Source organism: Ciconia boyciana, chromosome 5 (genome assembly GCF_034638445.1).
Source record: "Ciconia boyciana chromosome 5, ASM3463844v1, whole genome shotgun sequence".
Lineage (NCBI taxonomy): Eukaryota > Metazoa > Chordata > Aves > Ciconiiformes > Ciconiidae > Ciconia > Ciconia boyciana.
The window spans coordinates 58,889,523-58,908,688 of NC_132938.1; the positions used below are offsets into that span (position 1 = coordinate 58,889,523).

At 51.7% G+C, this 19,166-nt stretch overlaps 1 protein-coding gene across 6 annotated transcripts in view; it reads right to left on the bottom strand.

Annotated features, from left to right (window-relative positions):
• The window catches only part of LEF1 (lymphoid enhancer binding factor 1), a 71,803-nt gene extending 68,719 nt beyond the window's left edge, over positions 1-3,084 (bottom strand). Inside the window, exons 1-3 of one of the 6 annotated variants that reach the window (XM_072861174.1) lie at positions 2,792-3,084; positions 2,009-2,237; positions 1,045-1,108 (exon numbers count right to left, since the gene is read on the bottom strand). In XM_072861174.1, coding sequence (XP_072717275.1) covers positions 1,045-1,108; positions 2,009-2,218 — 274 coding nt within the window. In that variant the 5' untranslated portion in view covers positions 2,219-2,237; positions 2,792-3,084. The other 5 variants (XM_072861173.1, XM_072861172.1, XM_072861176.1 and 2 more) reach the window with 5 other exon arrangements.
• Positions 3,085-19,166: the final 16,082 nt, after the last annotated feature.

Below are 19,166 nucleotides of genomic sequence, written 5' to 3' on the forward strand. Positions count from 1 at the left end.
CTCTCGCTGAGACATGGTGTGCAGCGAACAATTCATTCTGGCCACGCTCATCGGGAACAATTAGAGGGCAGGGGCTGGCTTGGAAGGAGACCCTAATGATTTGGGTGGGGGGGAGGCTGTTGAACACACATGGCTCTACAGTCAAGAGGGAAGCCAAGTGAGGGAGGCTATTTTGCAGGAAAATAAAGAATTTGGGTCCTGGTCCTGCAAAAGGGGGTGAACAGGTCTCCCACGTATATGACGGTTGACAATGGTACTACCCGAAGGTGAGGTTTTCAGAGGATGCAAGGCTGAAAAGAAAACTATACAGAGCCGACCTCCTCCCCCTCACTGCCAAAATGCTGCAAGCATGGACATTATTGCTTTTAGGCTGTTTAATGACCCATTTGGAGAAAAATCGCCACAGAGTCCCAGAAAGCACCAGGACTGAACTGTGTCTGTCTTTGTATGGAATTTATGATCTGCTTTAGTTTGTGATGATAAGCATTTCATTTTAAACATACTCTTTCCATCCTTCACAGCACACATTCTTTGTACGTGTGTCCAGCTTCCTAAGCGATATTCAACGAACTCTGTTATCTCCTCTGTCCTCCTCAATGAAAATTAACCAGCTGGTACATTAAAAAAAGCAAGAGGTCTGTTCATGCTTAGATTTGGAAGAGGAGATTTAAGCGACAGACTTTGGCTATGGGGAAAACAGCACAGAGTTTCTGAACACACATAACTCGGCTGCACTGTATGAGTGAAGAGATAGATGTGTTTAAGCTGATATCCTAAAAATAGTTATTTCTTCAGCGAAGATCCATTTGGCCTACTTATCAGTTTCTAAACAACTGAAATACCATTTGGTCACTCAAGATAAACGTGCTGCACATTCATCTCCTTTTTAAATGCGCTTTGAAAGCACCCTGGCATCCCCCTTCCCCAAGAGGTACTAAATTTATGTTTCCCAAAAGAAACCAAGCTCCAGTTTGAGGACCGTGCAGAGGCTCACAGGGGGACTAAGAGGGACAGTATCGCAAGACAGGACCGTGCACTTCTCACCTTCCTCGGGGTGCTCTCTGCCTTTATCATGGTAGGAATCCTGCGCTTGAGTCTGCCTGGAAACCTGACCGCAGGGAATCCACCATCAGAAAAGAAGCAGAAAAAGAAGAGAAGTCATTGTATGGATGCTCATTTATCGATCACGGCGCTACAGCTTCTTGTAGAAAGAAAAAAGTTAGGGCAAGAGATAAGGATCTTTCTTTTCCCTCTTAAGTAAGTCGCTTGGAAGGCAACTGTACCAGAAACGTTTGTTTGTAAACGATCGTTTTATGACAACGTTAATAACTATGGGGCTTTGCGAAGCGTTTCTAGCAGAAGCGCCCTACGTTTAACGAAAGGGGCTTATTTCTGGAAAATATTTGGAGCTTCGGCGGTCAAAACACTCTTGGTAAAAAGATACCAAAAATAATAATGAAAATCACGTTGCCCTCATTACCAGATCTTTAGGAAAAAAAGAAGAACCAACCAAAAAAAGGGAAGAAAAGAAAAAAGAAGAAAAAAAAGCAGGTTCCCCGCTCGCCCTGAAGTTGTTTTAGCGTCGCGAATTCCTTCCCAAACACTTTTATGCAAATCCCTTAAAGAGTTTACGGCTAATGCTCCGACCCCGCTGATTTTACCGGGGAAATTTAATGGCTGCATGAGGTCTAATACCCCCGCACCGTCGGGGGACTCGCGGGAACTTTCTCGTCCCGGGCCGAAGCGCGGAGGGGGCCGCTCCCCCAGCCCATCCCCGCCGCGGAGAGGCGCGGAGGGGCGCGCAGCCCGCCCGCCTCTGCCCGCCGCCCCTCTGGAAACGGGAGTTGGGGTGGGATGATTTTGGGTTTTAGGGGAAATTCGGGGTTTCCCCGGTGCCCCGCCAAAGCTCCCTCCCTCCCTCCCTCGCTCCCGGCGGCGGCGGCGTCCGGAGCCCGCCGGCATCCCGCGGCCACTTCGCTCCGCTCCGCGCTCCCCCGCGGCCGCGCACCTCGTGCCCGTTGGCGCCGGGGGCGATCTCGGACTCGTTGACGAGGGAGGACTTGATGTCGGCCAGGTCGCCCTCCTCCTCGGGGTGGCTGATCTCGGCGAAGATCTTCTCCTTCTGGGGGTCCCCCTCGTCCTTGAAGGGGATCATCTCGTCGGTGGCGCAGAGCTCCGGGTCCCCCCCGCCGCCCCCGGCCCCCGGCAGCTGCGGCATCCTCACGGCAGCGCGGCGTCTGCTTGCGGCCGCCGGCCCGCCGCGGGAAGGGGAGCGGGAGCGGGAGGAGCAGCGGGGGGAGGAGGAGGAGGAGGAGGGAGGAGGAGGAGGAGAGAGGAGGAGGAGGAGGAGGAGGAGAGAAGAAGGAAAAAATCCCGTCAAGTCCTCGGGGTTGCTCTCGGCAGCTGGAGACCCCCGCCCGCCCGCCCCCTCGGGGCCGAGGTACCCCTGCTCCCGCACGGCCACGGCCCCGGCCCCGGCCCCGCGGGGAGCCTCGCCCCGCCGCGCCGCACGGCTGGAGTAAGTCGCAATACACCCGCTCGTGTCCCGCCCGCCCCCAGGACGGCGCCGGGGACCGCCCCCCGGCAGCCGCGTCCCCCCCCCCCAGGGCCCGGGCTCACCCTGGGGGTGAGGGGACGCGGAGGGGAGCGGAGCCCGCCCGAGTCCCGAGTTTCGCCTCCGAGTGAAGTTGCCGCCACCCGGGCGGGCCCGAGTTAAAACCGCTGGGGGGGCGGGCAGGGGGAGGGGGCGCCCCGGGGGACGGGGACGGCGCTGCCCGCGGCGCGCACCCACCGGGCCTTTGTCCGCCCTTCGCCCGCGGCTCCGGGCACGGCTGGGCTCGGCGCGGCGACACCGCGGGGGGCGGGGGGGGCGAGGAAGAAACAGCCCCGGGAAGGACGGAGGGAGGGAGGGAGGGAGGGATGGAGCGGGCGGGGAGGCTCCCCCCCGCTTCCCCCCGCGCCGGCGGGCAGGGAAAAAAGTTGCCGCCGCGGCGCCTCCACGCCCCCGGCCGCCTCCGCGCTCAGCGCCCGGCGCGGGGCCGTGGGCCGCAGCCGGCGGGCGCGGCGCCCCACGGGGGGCGGCAGTGGGGCGCGGGGCGGCGCGGCGCAACTTCAGCATCGCGCCCGCCCGCCCCTCCCGCCGTCCCTCCGCCGTCGGGGCGGGGCGGGGCGGGGGCGGCGGAGATGAAAGGGGCCGCCGCCGTGACTGACACCGCGGCCGGGGCCGGGGCCGGGGCGGGGGCGGGGGCCGGGGGTCGGAGCCGGGGCCGGCGGCTCGGAGGAGTGGGTGCGGGGCTGCCCGCGGGCAAACTTCGCTCGGGCTGCGCCGAGCAGCCTCTGTGTGTCTGCGTGTCTATGTGTCTGTCTGTGTCTCCGTGTGTGTGCCCATGTGCATGCGTGCGTGTGTGTGTGCGCGCCTGTGTCGCACCGGGGGGGCTCCGCCGGGGCACTGCCGCTCCTCTCCCTCCCCAGCCCGGAGCCCGCCGAGGGGGCACCGGCGCTCGCCGCATCCCCAGGCAGACAGACCTGCGTTTTTAGGGCTGCTTTGTTGAGACGTCCCGTTGGGGGGGGTGGGGGGGGGGCTGCGGCCACATGGCGCTGCTCGGGGAAGGGGAGCAGGGGGAGAGAGCGAGGATTTGCCCGGGCGCTGCCCGCGCCCGCCTCGGACGAAGGGCAGAATTAGCACATCGCCATTAAATCCAGCAAGTGCCCGGCAGGAATGCGTAGTAGCCCCCGGGCGACAGGGAGAAAACCGGCCGGGGTGAGCTCGCCCCGGTTGCAGACCGGTAAACGGAGCCGGAGCAGTAAGCGAGATTCACCCCTCGCCCCGTCCCATTCCTTCAGCGGTCGGGCTGCCCCGTTAGCTGCCGGCTGGCACGGCATCGCCCCGGTGCAGGGTACGAGTACAGTTAAAAAAAAATCGTCCAGACAAAAGCAGGCGCCGCGCTTGGGAAACGTCAGGATCCGCAACTTCTTTTATTTTGCGAACGCGATGGGCGCACATTTTGCAGGAAACAACTTCCCATGATTTTGGCATCGGAAAAGTGCGGTTCGTGCTTTGCACATGCCCCGCGAGGTTGCTAAACCTTCAAGCGCCGGGAGACGGAGAAACGGGAACGTGTGGATGCTCAATCCGTTTTCAGCAGATGCCGGGCTCGGCGCGGCGTGAGGAGCGGCCGGCGCGGCGGCAGTGCTGGCTGGACACGGGCGGGCTGAGCCCGCTGCCCACCCCGCCGCTCGCGTCCCTGCATCATTGCCCGCGAACGAGTAATTACGATCCAGCTGAGAAGCCCCCGAGAAAGGGAGCAGGGAGTGGGAAACGGGGGGTGGACTTGTCAAGTCGAACAAGTGCGTAAAATAAATAATCGAGAAAGAAAGAAATTAGCATTGTAAACCCTGGGAAGGGGCTTAAGTGTGCAACGCTCCCCGGATGCAGGGACACCCCCCCCCCTCCCGACGGCGGCTGGAGAGAGGCGATGGGGAAGCGGTTGTTGGGAAAACGGCCACTCGGGGATGGTTTGTGCGCGGAGATGCCGCCGCATCCCTCCCGCCCCTCTTCCCCTTCCCGGCGCTCGGCGGGCACCGGGCACCCGTGCCGGGGGAAGGTGCCCCGGGCCGGTCCCTTTCGGAAAAGACCCTACGGCCAGCGCCCGAGCCTTGCAGCCCGCTCCCCCCGACGGGGCGGCCCGGCCCGGGAGCAGGCAGGGGTCCCCACCGGAGGAGCCGGCAGCGCGGCCAGCCGTCTGTGCCATTACCGGGTCCCCCTGGAAAAGCAGCCTCCCCCCGCCCCTCCGCCGTCCCGGGGTCTCCCCCTTCATGTGGGCTGGAGTTTTTCCCGGATCAGTCTTTTGGTGGAAGGATTTTGGAGGCAGAAAGGGGCCGGGGGGGCGGCGGGGCGGGGGGGGGAGGTGGAGACCGTAATGATTTATGACAAGAGGATAAACTCAGGAAACCTCAACTCCAACGCCAGATTTGACTGGAGACAACACAAAGCTGTCGCTTTACTCGCAGTTCGTGGGGCTGGGGAGGGGGGGCACGGCCGGGGGAACGAGGCCCGGGGTAGGGGGGGCGCCCCGCCGTGCCCCCGCCCGCGCCCGGCAGGACCGCGCCGCCGGGAGCGCGCCCGCCGCTGTGCCCGCTGCCTGCCGGCACCCGGCTGCCGCGCGGTGCGGTGCTTTAACAGGGTTTGGTTTTGCCTTTCAGGTTTTTTTTTTCTTTTCGTTTCAGCGTGGGTTTGTATTTTCGCGGGTTTTCTTTTTTCATTTTTGACGGGTTTGCGTTTTAGCTTTTTTTGGTCGTTTGAGCGAGCTTTGGCGTTTTAGAGGGTTTTTTCCTTTCTTTTTTTTCCTTTCTTTTTTTTTTTCCCTTTGGTTTTTTTTTTGCATTTCAGCGTTGAGGGGGACCGCACTTCAAGCGCTCCCCGACGGCCAGCCCGGCTCGCCCGTCCCCGGGGAGGGGAAACCCGCCGTCGGCCCCGGGGCGGGCCGAGCACCAGCGGTCGGGGCAGCGGGACGAACCCCTCAGACTTTCGGGGCGAGGGGGAAACGGGGTGCCAAGGACCCCCCCCCCCCCGGAGCGCAACAAGCGGGGCGGGGGGCCACCCTCGCGTGCGAAGCGCCCTCCGCCGCGGCACCCCCTATATAGGGAAGGGCGGGAGCGGGGCGGGTCGGCGGCGCCTTTGATGTCCCGCCGGCGGCCCCTTTCATCCCCCCCGGCCCCCCCCGGGCCCTTTGTGTGACTAAATTTGGCAGGAGCATGGAGGCGCGCCAGGGCGCCCACGTGTGCGCCGCGCTCCCAGCTGAGCGGGCAAGGGTTTTCTTCCGGGTAAGGAGGCAGCGGGGGAGATCAAAGAGTTTTGGGAGCTGGAGCCGAAATGTGCAGTGGAAATAAAATAAAATGGTAAAAAAAATAATACTACAAAAAGAAAAAAAAGAAGGAAAAAAAAATCCTCCGGCCTGGACGCGTGCCAGGGAGAGGGGGGAGCGCTGCGCACATGGTGGGGAGGGACCGGCGGGAAGGAGCTAGTTGTCTCCGGGAGGGGAAAAAAAAATAAAAATAAAATATACTCTTGCAAAGGGGGTTGCAGCTATTTTCTGAGAAGGAAAAAAAAAACCCAAACCAAAAAAACAACCCTTTTGTTTAAAACCACCGGGCTGTGGAGCCAAGCCGGCTCCGCCTGGAAGTGCCGCCCGACGGCGCGTCCCTGCGCCCGGCCGGGCCGGGGCTGCGCGGCCCCTGGGGGAAAACTCCTTTACGTTGACCGACAAACGAGCAAACAGCGGCAAAAAGCCCCCCTCCCCCCAGCCCCAGAGCCCCGTGCCAGTTTGGAGGGAGTCTTTCTAGGCAAGCCCTCCGCGGGTTTTTCTTCCCCGGGGGGGAAATGTCGAGGGCGGCCCCCCGAGGGGTGGGTGCGCTGGGGGGCGGGCGGCCTTTGCGGCAGCCCACGCTGTGCCCTGCGGCTCCCCGACGGGACAGGCGGGCACCCCGCTGCTGAGGTGCAGCACGACTGTTTTATGAGCTGTGGGGTGCATGGGTGGCAGAGCTGGGGTGCGGCAGCGGAGCCCTGGGGGACCCCGCCACCGCCCTGCACACCCTGCCCGCCCCGGGCCCGTGGCGACGGCCACCCACCTGTGGGCTCCCACTGCTCCCGCAGGACTGCAAAGCACAAAAAAGGACGTAGGGTTTCAAAATCTCTCAAATCAAGCTTTTACAGTGCCTCTTCAAGGCAATGTGACGGAATTATGTGTGTTCCCTGGGTCTGCGTTTGCCACCCTATTTAGATAACATCCGTGATTTACGTGCAAGTTGAATATATAGGCTGAATTCCCAAATTCCTTCTGAAGCAAATAAATCCTCCTCCGTCAGGATGTGGGGTGAGCAGGGCCCGAGCAGGGATGTGACGATTAGCCCTGGGCTCTGCAGCGTTATCGCTGCGGCCTCCCGCACGCACCGCTGCTGCGTGGCACTGCCGGGGAGCCAGCCCCGGCCTGCCTCAGGATGCATGAATGTATTTAGAAATATGGACCTGTTCCTTGACTCTAAAACAAGGGTAATACTTCTAAGCCTCTTTTTCACCCTGTGAACATAAATGCGATGTTGTGCGTAAGAGGCTCGCTGCTCCTCTGACAAATGCCATAGGAAAAGCTGTAAATAACAGACCTGGATGGGTTTTGGGCAAAAACCAAAGCGCCCTCACTCTTGTGTTGTGCCAGGCAGACGGTGCCTTTGGCAGTGCAGTCCCTTTTCAGTGCTTTTACTGACGCAGGGTCCAGAAAGCTGATGTGGCTTTGGATTTGGGTCCAGGTTTGGGTTGCAGACACTGTGGCCTACAGCCCCATGACCCACATGCAGCTGGTCATCGGTGTGGGTTGCCTGCTGTGGTCTCCAGACGCTGCTGGGGCTGTGGGGTCCCGGATGCTGAAGCTGTGATGCCAGTCCCCAGCAGCCTCGGGCGACTTAGGCAGGGGTGGTGTGGGGAGGATTCCTCACCGTGCCCATCATCATTTCCCTCACGGTGGCTAAAAGGGCTTCTTTCTGATGGTCTGTGGTTGGGCGAAGTCAAGAGGATGCTGCCGAGTGAAGGGAACAGCTCCGTATTTGCTGCAGATTTGTGCTTTGAATGGAGGAAAAAACAAAAAGGGAATAGTGTGTGCTGGTTTTGAAAACCCAGTTATTATGAGTCTTTATGAGATGCGGACTCATTTTTTAAAATTATAACAAAAGGCATCCTGGCTATGTTTCTAGCAGCTATATCAAAGAGTAACTGCACTTCTCATTTAAAGCTACTTTGGAAGAGATCACATGTAATAGGTATTGGGATTTTAAGAGTGTATATGTGCTTTTTGCTTTTTAATTTACACATCCAGCTTTCCAGTTCTGGGATGCCATTAACGTTCTTAGCACAGAATTACTCTATTTAAAGAGCTAGGTTTTCTCAGCCCTTGCGACAACATGGGCTTTATGAGATTTGAGTGGGCAAATCTCACCAGCGCATTTTTACTGTAAGAGCTTTTGTTTAGAGGAAGGCATTGGTGGCTCAGATCTCACAAATATGTTAAGTTATCTTATTTTGAGATTAAAATAGCAGTTCAGGGACTGCTTTCTTCTTTGTTCTTTAATCGCAAGATAAAATACAGGGGAAGTGGCACGGTTTATTCAAATAAATGGTGACACAAAGTAGCTTGCGAACTAACCCTTACATCGAGCAGTGCCATTGCAGGATTATTTCTGATGACTCATCAGATCAGATAATCCACAGCGTGTGGATAAAAGGGGAGGCAGGACTCAGAGTCAGAACCAAACCCAGAAAGCCACACACAGGAGAATGCAAAATGTGAGGTTAATGTTGTATTAAAGGTAAGACCTGAAAAGAGCACAGCAACGTGTTGCCCTCCAGCAGGGATTTTTAGGCTGGGATTTTTGAAAGGACCAAACAGATGTTCAAAGGGAGTAGAGTACTACATCCCCGAGGGGGCCTTTGAAAATCCAAACTTTAGTAGTTTTGTTGGACACTACATTTATGAGAGATTCTGGCTGAAGAAGTGTGTTTTAATTGCAGAGTAGCAGTTTTGCCCGTTTACGTCAACATTTCCTATTTTCTTAGAGGGGGAAGTTCTGCTCCTGAATAAATAAATGTTACATGTGGCCCAGAACGGATGAGATTTTCTCCATCTCCGAGAGCCAGGATGCTGCACCCGGGGGCAGTGTCCGTGGGCAGATTTAAAGGCCCCTCCGACCGAGTCCTGCTTCGGCTCCTCTAGCCTTGCACTCAGGAGTGCCAGTGCGTGTCTCACACTGCGACTTCTTGGATGCACCAGGGAAAGGCACCGAGGAGTTTTTGCCAGGGGTTTTGTGCATGCGTCATTGGAAGCCTTACGCTGAAAATGTTTATTTCTATTGGTACTTGCTCATACAGTGCAAAATTAGTATCTGTAGCCCCAGAAGTACGTGAGGTGCTTTGTGGAGAAGTCAGCCTTCTAGAAAAGCCCTTGGCATGGCTATAGCTAGGCCTGTTTTGGAATTCAGCATAAACCAATTGATACATTCTGCCAAATATATAATGAACATGCAGAGTTGACTGTGCACCAGCGTTTCCTCCTAGCTTCTGAAACAGCGACCGTTCCCTTTCTGTGCTCCCAACGAAATCAAAGCATCTTGTAATCCGTCGCTTGTTTTTAAGTGACAGTAGTCCTCTGTGCCCTGACAAATATTGCTGGCAGAAGCCTGGTAGCTCCAGACAAGGTCCTTTGAAAGAGGTGGGAGGGGAGGGAGGCTCCGCCGGCAACTTTCCAGCGGCAGCTGTGCACTAATGGCATGGGAGTGTGGGAGGCTTCTCCCGGGTTAGTAAGAGAGTTCAGCAATGCGGTGAATGTGTGCTCCCAGTGCGTGACTCCTATTTACTTTTTTTGAATTCTCTGACCTCTGTCTGACCAAGTCCGCTGCCCATACGCAGCTGGACGGGGAGGGGTTGCAGCAGCCAGGCTGTACCAGGGATCTCGCTGACGCTCAGAGAAACGCGCAGCACTCCCCTGGGGGAAGCGTTTGAAGCAAGTAACGAGGGGGCGAATTTTCCTTCTTGCTGAGGGAGTTATTTGGTGGTGGGTCTTATTTTGAAGTACCATCTCTCGCTTCCCAGGGAAGTAACTGCCATTAATTTGCCCGACAGAGGTATTAAACAGTAACAGCTGAATGCCAAAGGCAGTGGTGTTTGCTAGGGAAGTGCCAGAAGAAGACAATTAGGAGTTTGCAGGAGCCTGGGGTATTGTTCAGAGCCTTGTCATCTCAGCATCACAGCTTCACGGTTTCAGGTCTGGTAATGATCCAAAAATACGCATCTTCAGGATGACTGGAAGGCAGAGAGGCACGGTGTATGGGGACAGCAGTTAGGGCTCACCTTTCGACGAAGAGTGAGATCAGTCCGAGTTGCATCTGACCGCTCCACCTTTAGCTCCGTTCTCCTTTGCATGGGTCTCGTGGGCTACTGTGTCCACGTCCTGGGAAAACGGGCGGTTTTGGCTTGCAATTCAGAATTTCAGGAAGGCTCTCTAAGGCCGAGGGAAGTAAAGGGATGCGAGCAGAAGTCCTGCAGGCGTGGCTGGGTTGTCAAAGGAGGGCGAACACCACACACGAGGAGGTTTGGGTCAAATTCTGCAGACCTTGACTCATAATTGTGCTGGAGCAGGGACCTACAGATGAGACTCTGAGCTGAAAAAGAGTGGGATGACATTAAGGGCAGCATGGGGTAGGGGAGAAAACTTAAAGCAACAGTAAGTGAATGGTTGCACTTACTGTCACAAAATTCCCCGTGTGGTGCTGGCCTGAGTCTCTCAGACCACGTGCGGTTCCTGCTGAGTTCAGCCAGAGCTGTGGGTGCTCAGCCCTCCTGGGAATAAGCCCTGCCTTATGAGGAGGACGGTTTTTGCCCTGCTGGAGAAGGGTAATGAAAGCGAGGGACCTGTTGAGACTGGCCAGCTGACTTGTGGAAGGTTGAAGGCAGACAGTCCAGATCGTGGCAGTTGTTGCTCATCTGCCAGGTCGGGCCGTTACGCCATGATTGATCAGCCATCTTCTGGCTTGCATATCTCCACAGAAAGCCATGCTTTCTACCTTACCTCCTCTCCTGCTTTGTGCTGGCCAGAAGTAAGGAGCAGCTGCAAATCTTGCGTATCTGGGTGAACCTCCAGCAGCAGAACCGACAATCCTTGCCCACCCAGCAAGGCTTTTCAACAAAACAAGGGACTCCAGCTCATAATGCCCTTCTTGGCTAAAACACTTTAATAACTTTTACTAATTTCAGTACACAATGTGTAATTAAATTACGAAGATCCTTCCCTTAAGATGTCATGGAGGCTGAAATGATGAATGGATTCAGAAAAGGATTAGGCAAATTCATTTTGGCTATGAAACATGAGTGGTCAGATACAACCTCCAGCTTAAAAAGTCCCTGAACCTCCAATTGCAGGCAGTCCTTCCGGGCACACGAAGGTAACGCAGCAGAGGAGTGCGGAGTGGGAAACCGAAAACTGCAGAAACTGACCCAAACACGTGCTGTGATGGAAAAGTCAGATGGCAGCAATCCGATCTAACTTAAAATGAGATTTAATATATCAATCAAGAGGATCACCTTTTTTTCCTTCAGAATTTGAATCTATAACCAAGATTAATACCAGCCGATGTGTGTATGCCTCTACTATGTTGATAATGAAATAAAACTTCCCCTGATTTCTTTGTCTGTCCCTTGAGGAATTCAGTCTTTCAGACCTCTCTCACAGCCAAGACTACTTTTTATAACGTTTATTTATATTTGCTGGCCATGAAGCATCTAAACAGTGTTTCATTAAAAAAAATCTTTATACAAGAAAGATCAGAAGTGTTGCATGGTATTTATATTTCTTTAAAGAGGGTATCATTGGCATGCAGACAGGCTGTGGCTCGACATTATATGTTAACAAAAGATCATCCATGAAACATTCACCGTAACAAAAATAATATTAGATAACTAGAAAAATTAGCTTTTAATGGGATTTAATGTCATTTGTGATATATTATTTTGACTTTCGTTTTCCCTTGAATGCAAGCAAACACCTTGTTATGCTGAGCTCTCTTCTTTTCCTCTTACGCACCCTGCATTTAGCCCTGATTCAGGCGTAGGATTCGCCAGATTATTTTGCATTAGAAGAGTGCTATCTTTAGCAAGAGCAATTAAAGCGAAGGGGCTGCAGGCCAAAGCGCTAGAGCTGTATAAGGATAGCAGAAGCTGTAGATTAAGCTATATATTAATTACTCGGTTCCCTACTTGGAGCTATGAACAGTGAATTCTTTATTTTTATGTTGCATTTTTAAGGTAGTTTGAGGTTCACTAAACCCAACGCATCAGGAGGTTTTGGATGTAGATATTGAAATGGTGGTGCTTTAGGAACTACTATGTTGTTTTAAAAAACAGCTGATCCAGAGGCGGGTCCAGAGGAAGGGTGCAGAGCAGCTTTTGGGGGTGTTCAGGTCGGTTGCTTTATGCAAGCTCTTGCTCAGGGATGCAATGAACGGGTTTTATTTCATCCGCACCCAGGCCTGTGCTGGTGGATTTGATGTTGTGGGTCTGAACGAAGGTCTGACTCGGGCAGGAAGGTCTCCCCATCTGCTCCCCCTCCGCCGTTTATGGAGATGCTCGCGCAGCCTCTGATGCACACGGGATGCTCTCCGAATTAGCAGGTCTCTGTCCCAGAGGAGCTTCTGCTTTGAAAGAAGCTCGTATCTTTGAACTTATTTGAATTATCCTCATCCAGGAAATGAATTATCCTTCAGCTCCTTCTCACCTCAGAAGCTCCCTGTCCCCTCAGCCACGCTTTTGTCTCCCTTGTTACTGCTGCACATCCTCCCTGTGAACTCTCCCCACAGCTGGGGAAGCCTGCAACCTCCCCTGGGAGCTGCTGCTAATTTCAAGCCAGGCACCAGGGCAGCTGCCTTATGCCCAACACCCAAGCAGGGGAGGGGGCCCTATTAATATTACTTTGTTCAGTTGATCTGGATCTTGTAAAACATATGTGCTTTCAAAAGTCCTGACTCTGACCTGGGAAACAGGTGGCACCTCATAAGCCTTTTCAAAGGGAGTTCTCATCTGCTGTGTAATTTAGGCCCCTGCATTAAATATAACTCAGTGTGGAGCAATGCCTGTAACTGTCGTGCTTGGGCCAACGTCTGTATGTCGGTTCAGCGGGGCTCTGCGTAAATGCGAGAGCCCCCACTGCGCACCCTCAGCCCAGGCTAAGGGCCTCTGCCTGCGGTGGCTGTCGTCTGTCACGCAAGCAAGGCATCCTTTGAGCCTTACTCCTGTCAAAAGCGCAAGTAGCCATTTACTGTGTGGTAGCGGAGGAAACGGCAGCAGCAACAATTTTCACACTGATTCTGAAATCCACCCCTATGATAACGGAGAGATTACTATAATATAAAGTAATTTAGTAACATGCAATAGTTAACATTTAACTTCCTGCCCCTTTTGTTCTGCCAGGAGCCTAAATGTCGGCCATCGCTTGGGTGATGTGGGAAAATCACGGCTTGAGATTGACCCAGGTGCTCAGCTTCCTTCAAGATCGCTATGTGGCTGGAGGATGCCGGAGAGAGGCGCGAGCTACCGTCAGACCCAGGAAGAAAATGCCGGTGCCCCGACAGGATTGTTGGAAGTGGTTTCGAGGGAAGATGGGCCAGGCTGGTTGAGGACAGAGACCGCAGGAGAGGAGGCTGGCTGGTGGGCAGGCAATGGGGGAGCCGTGCCGCCAGCCGGGCAGGGGAGAGGCGAGGAGGCAGCGGCTTTGCTGCAGGTGGGAATGCTCAGGCGCAACTGGTGGCTACACCACACGGTGTGGAAGAAGATGGATGAAAGATGGGGGAAAAATCCTTGAAAATGGCTCCCTGGCCATCCCAAGGCTGGAAGAGCTTGCTAGGTGTTCAGCTCTGAAAGCACAGCTTGTTAGAGGCTTACAGCAGCCCTAGGTCTGACGTGACATAGCCTTCGCAATGGCCCTCCGGGGAGCCTTTCCCTCCGTGCTGGATGCACCGGGAGCACAGGCCCTTTTGTCTGTGGAGCTATGTGCAACAGACAGATGGTCTGAAAATTGCCCCAAGGTCACTTACTGTCTCTTGGTCTCAGTTTTATGAGACTCAGACATGAGGCCAACAAAGAAAAAGAAAACAGCATTGACCAAGACCTAGAAGTATTTAATGTCAATTGTTCCTTGGTAAAGGGGAGAAAACACGAACTCTTCATGGAAGAAGTCAAGGAGCCGATTGCCAGAGCCGCCGTGGTGCTGCTGGCCTTAGGGTCCTCCTGTAAGAAGTCGTTTGAAGGAGGCCGGTCGATCATTCCTAATCTCTCGGCCTTCAGCACAAGGGACAATGAAAGAGTTTTCAGGCACAGACTTTCAGCGGTCTTGGCAGCAGTTGCTTAAAATTAATCCTTGCTTGTGGTTTCAGAGACTTGCCTCTTGGAGCAGGCCCATGGTATCCTCTGTATTTGTACAGTGAGGAACACAACGGGACTCCAATCCCAATTAGAGTCTGAATAGACACCTATATGTGCGTGTGCATATATGTGTGTATGTATACGTATAGCATATATAAGCGGGCTGAGCAGCTTCGTTATGAACATCTCTGTGGCCAAGGCAGTGGCCCAGGCAAGCGGACCCAGAAGGGTCCGAGATAGTCCTCCTTTCGCTGGGCCAGCAGCACAGCTCCCTGCCTTGCCGCAGCAGAAACCTTGCTCTCCCCCTTTCTTTGCTCAGGTGAAGTGTACTTGGCACACCTTTTTCTTGGCAATCGTAACACTGCAGGTCCGTGACAGTCACAAATACTAAATATATGTTTTATTTTAATTTGTAAGTGCTGCTTACGCTCTTCGGGTAGCTCATGTGGAGGGTGGTGGCAGCCTGGTGGGGGCCTCTCAGAGCAACAGCACTCACTTTGGCCATCCAGCACAACGCAGTGTGCAGTACCGCTTTGGTTTTGAGGATTGACAACGTCTTTATTTCAACTAGATGGCCAAGCTGGGAAGCTGGGAGGGATTTTCCCGAGGGGAAGTTTTCAGCCCTCTCTCTGGGAAAGATGCGAGGCTGCCGAACCAGGGCATTTTATTTGTTGTTATCTCCTTGCACACAGCTGTGGGGCAATGCATGTACGCCTAGCTGGGCTAGTTTGTGGGCTATACTTTTCCTTTCCAATGAAGGGCTTTCTTCTGTGCAACTTACTGTATATGAAAACAAGCTGTTGTGCTGGGCTATACCATTAACCGTACTTATTTAACCTAGGAGGGTTTCTGTAAACAGTCCACCATCTGTTTAGTAATGGTGAGAGTAGGTCTGGCCATTCAGACACACCGGGGTAACGGTAGAGCTTTATCGGCAGGAATCTTGCAGGAATACTGATTCATTTCATTTACACAAAAACTACAAGGAGACCTCTCTAAGTTTGTAAGGCTTTAAATGCCTAAACCAATATAGATATATATTCTTTGCAGTGTGTGAGGAGCCTTTGCTGATGGTGTCTTGGGAAGGGAGGGGGGACCTCTCACAACTGAAGGAGCCTCATAAAGCTGAAGGAGCCTCACAGCAAATGCTGTACCCCGGAGCCCTTCTTCCTTCAAACTTCACAGCATCTGGCGCAGGCACCTCTGCCAGCTGTGAAGGTTATGGAGTAGCGCAAGTAGCAAAGCTGCAAGCCATTTGGAGAAAAGAAGTAAGACACCTGACAGTAAGATCTCATGTGGAGGTGTCGGGGACACCCAATAATTGCACCTGTGTGTTATTGAGCAACCTCAGTTTTGGGGTGGTGTTGGTGTTTCCTTGATGTACAGGAGGATCTGCCCCACTTCTCTATTACTACCAAATTCTGAAGTCATTTGACATAAGAGTTGGTCAAACATCCCATCCCATCCTGTTCACGTGCTTTCTTGTGTGTTTTAACCTAAACATACTTTTTCAGCAAGATTTTGGAGCAAGATTTATTTTTAGTTTCTTTTAAGGCAATTTGGAGCCAGAAAGGAACAAAAAAGCCTCCAAACCCCAAATGAAACGGTGCCACCGAACAAAGGGGCTCTTGTTTGTAAACTTCCATTTTAAAGTGGTGTTGCATATTCTACTGGAACAGTTTTTCATCTTTCACTTACACAGCCCAATTTTTTAAATACTAACCTATTCAAGAGTCAAGTACTTTTTAGTGCCTTTTTGAGTGTCTATTCAGTGCTGTGTCTGTTTCCCAGAAAGCTGAACTCGCTTCTCTCCCATTTATTGATCCTCTTAGATAATGTCTCCAACGAGAAAAATGAGAGTGTTTCAGTTCGCAGAGAAGCAAAGTTAAAGAGACTGAGCTGAATCTGTCCTGTAGTCTGTCAGCCGCAGAGCCTTCATCACTTAATGATCCTCACCTCATGTTTCTGCCACTTGCAGCACAAGAACAGGACTCTCTTTCAGAAAAAAACAACCCAGGAACAACAACAAAAAAATCCCACTCCCTTGCTCCCCCCTCAATTTTCCTTTGAATCTAGACATGGTCTAGCCAGGAGAAATTTTTTTCTCTGCACTTCTACCTTAATATTTCTGTCTACATTGCTTTGCCTTTCTCTGCCGCCAAAGCTAAGTGTTTGCTGAATTAAATAAACCATGCCGCGTCGACAGAGCTTGTGAATGCTGCTATTGTCACCAGAATCCTTCCACTGATCCGACCCCAAATCCTAATGCCAACTCTGTGCTTACTGGTGTCGCAGTAAGCGGGCAAGGATCGATCACACTGACGAGGCTAAGAGAATCTCCAAAAAGCCATTTTACAGGCTGGTTTTGTCACCAAACGGCAAAACTTCAGGTGTGTTATACCTGGTCTGGTTTGGAATTGGTCCTGTCTGTCCAAAAAGGTATTTAAATTAGTAAATGCTCAGTAAATTAGCAACATATTAGAGAAAAGCTTTTCGTCCTATTGCTGAAATAAAAATAGTTGATTATTTCAGTTGCAATGTTAATAACATTGGATTTGATGGATTTCCAGTGTTTGCATAATGCAATAGGGGATGGTGCAAGGAAAAGGATTGTTCCTATCTGTATTGTGGTGAGGAACCACAATGTAAAGTCTCTAAGATGAAAAATTAGAGCCATTTCTAACCAGATAGTTTCTTAAGACCTTAAGAGAAGAGGTCTGAATTCTCAAAACAAAACCATAATAATTAAAGTCCCCTAATTTTGCATAACCTAAATGCCTATGCACTGTTGTATATTCCAGAACCAAATACTCTTGTGTCCTACTGAGAAGTTCACGTAAAAAAATTGGGTCTACTGCTTTTGTGTGAGGTCTAGAAACAAATGTGTCTACCTTAGACTCCCGTCGCTCTTTGTCAAACTACCCAGTAAAAGAACATCCTGCCTCAAATCCCACACCATTATTTCCTCTGACACCTATTGTTTCTTCTCCTTTTGGGCATACTGAACAGTAGCAGCAGAAGAGATGCTTTGGGGACTTATGGTGAGGAGCTGATGGCTCAGGCCAGTGTTGGTGTTCCAGAAGTGGTATTGGCTTAAGGGTTTTGGTTTCTCTTTTAACATATTTGCGTGAGGCAGCACGATAGCCTTTTTTAGCAATGTTTTCCTTTTCACTTTGTTTTTCTTTCTGACAACATAGCGCACAAAAACTCAATGTGGTTGTATAGAGAGCTGGTGTGTGAATGACTCACGCTGTCTCTAGACATTGTATTTCACCAACGCGCGTCCTAATCTGAGAACTATGGTCTCAGCCCTGTGGTTTAGGTGAGTCACACTCAACCCAGCACCTGGCAATAGGAGAAAGGCAGCTTTCGCTGACTTTTCCCAGTTTGGCCCTTGTCAGGGCATACTTACTGCTGGGTTACCTGTGGTCTCATGGAAGCACTCTATCTGTTGCACTGACCTTTGGCTCTTAGGCAGGGTCCCCTGGCTTTATTGATGCTTTGGTGTCAAAGAAGCTTGGAAGATGCCCAGTTTCTCAAAAAATGGGCCCTTTCTGTGTGAGCTTTCTGGTTTATAGAAATAAGGGGAATTATATTCTTCCTCCTTAAGACATGAGGAGAAAAGTGTCATAGTTTATAATGCTTTCAGGTTCGTAAGCAGAAGCTCTGGGCTATTAGGGCTTGCTCTGTTGAGGCTCTGGCATCTCAGAGGATTGCAGGAGAGCTGGCTCCCATGGGGCCACAGGCTTTGGAGGGAATGCAAGAGCATGGCAGCAGCAAATAATTTCCTTCCTTGGCCAGGGGAGACTGAGAGACCTGCGGCTTTTACAAAATCTCGTGTTCAAATGATGATGCCAACCTTGCTGCGGCAGCGACCAGCAGAGTTTGGGTTACCGTTTGACTCCTGCTACGCAAGCAGAGGCTGGTGCCAACCAAACTGATAATTCATGTCCACTGGAATTCAGATTGCAGCTCAGAAGTGACTCTTTAAAAGCTCTGGAATAATTATTTCACCTGGAGTTGGAATTTTTTTCTCCAGGCTCGACTTACAGTTTATAAATATGTGAGATAGGAGATTGGTAATTCAGTTTATAGTTTGTATGAACCCTGAAGCTTATGCTGTTATCTATTATAGAAATGCAAACATGCTCTTTGATGTGTTATTCTCAGTGACTTGGGAGGATAAAGACGGAATACTCTATGGGCATTTGTAAAAGAAATTCAGAAATTGCAAGTCTACTAGGACCTAATAACATATTTTCTTCCCCCCCCCCTTTTGCAATCTGCTTGATTACAGTAACTTAAAAACAAGAGAAATATTGCATCTGTCTAGGTTTCTGCAGTAGGAGAGCTCAAACTGGTTTCCCTGCTATGCCGAAACCCCTTTTTTGAGTATGCCAAAAGTTTATTATATCATAGCGGAAGGGAAATTTGGTGCCACATATCTATGATTTATTCTGTTGGACGGATTTTCTTGCTATAGGAGCACCTCCTGCTGGCTCTGCACTGCACTGCCCTTGGACTGCTCATGTTTCCCAGACTTGGGAATAAGAAGGAAGCCAAGCGAGATTTCTTGAGATAAAGGAAAATGATCAGTGTGGGACCAGCTCTGCCACTCTGAATGGTGTTAGGGACGCTCTGGTGACTGACACTACCCAGTCTGCTACAGACACATATTTATATAGTCCCGAGTGGAGCATTGGTGCTCCACTAACTCAGTTCAAGAAGGTGGGAACACACTTTCTGTTCCCACATTTCCACCGTGACCCAGCTGAAGTTCACAGAATAGCTGGCCGTAAAACGCGGTTAATAGGGAGGTAAGAAACAGCAAGACAACATTGTGCTTGTCCCTGGTAGCTTCAACTAGTCCATGAAAAATAATTCAGAATGTTTTTCCACCAAAAATGCAATTTTTATTTTAAAAAGTGAACATCTAGTGGGTTTGTGACCATTTCAGTGAATTTCATTTGAAAATGTAAAAGCCAGATATTAATAAGTCCTTTTTGATTACTGCCACAACGAGCAGCTTCAGTGTTTTATTTCCAAGCAAATTTTTCTTGAAGGTTTGTGTTATATTTTTTTAGGAAGCAGTTTAAAAGTAATTTTTTGAAATGAAACAAGTCAAACTACAAATGATATGTTAAACGTAACCAAATAAGCTATCCTGACCAGAGTGTTTTTTTCCTTGGGAAACTAAAACAATTGAAAATAC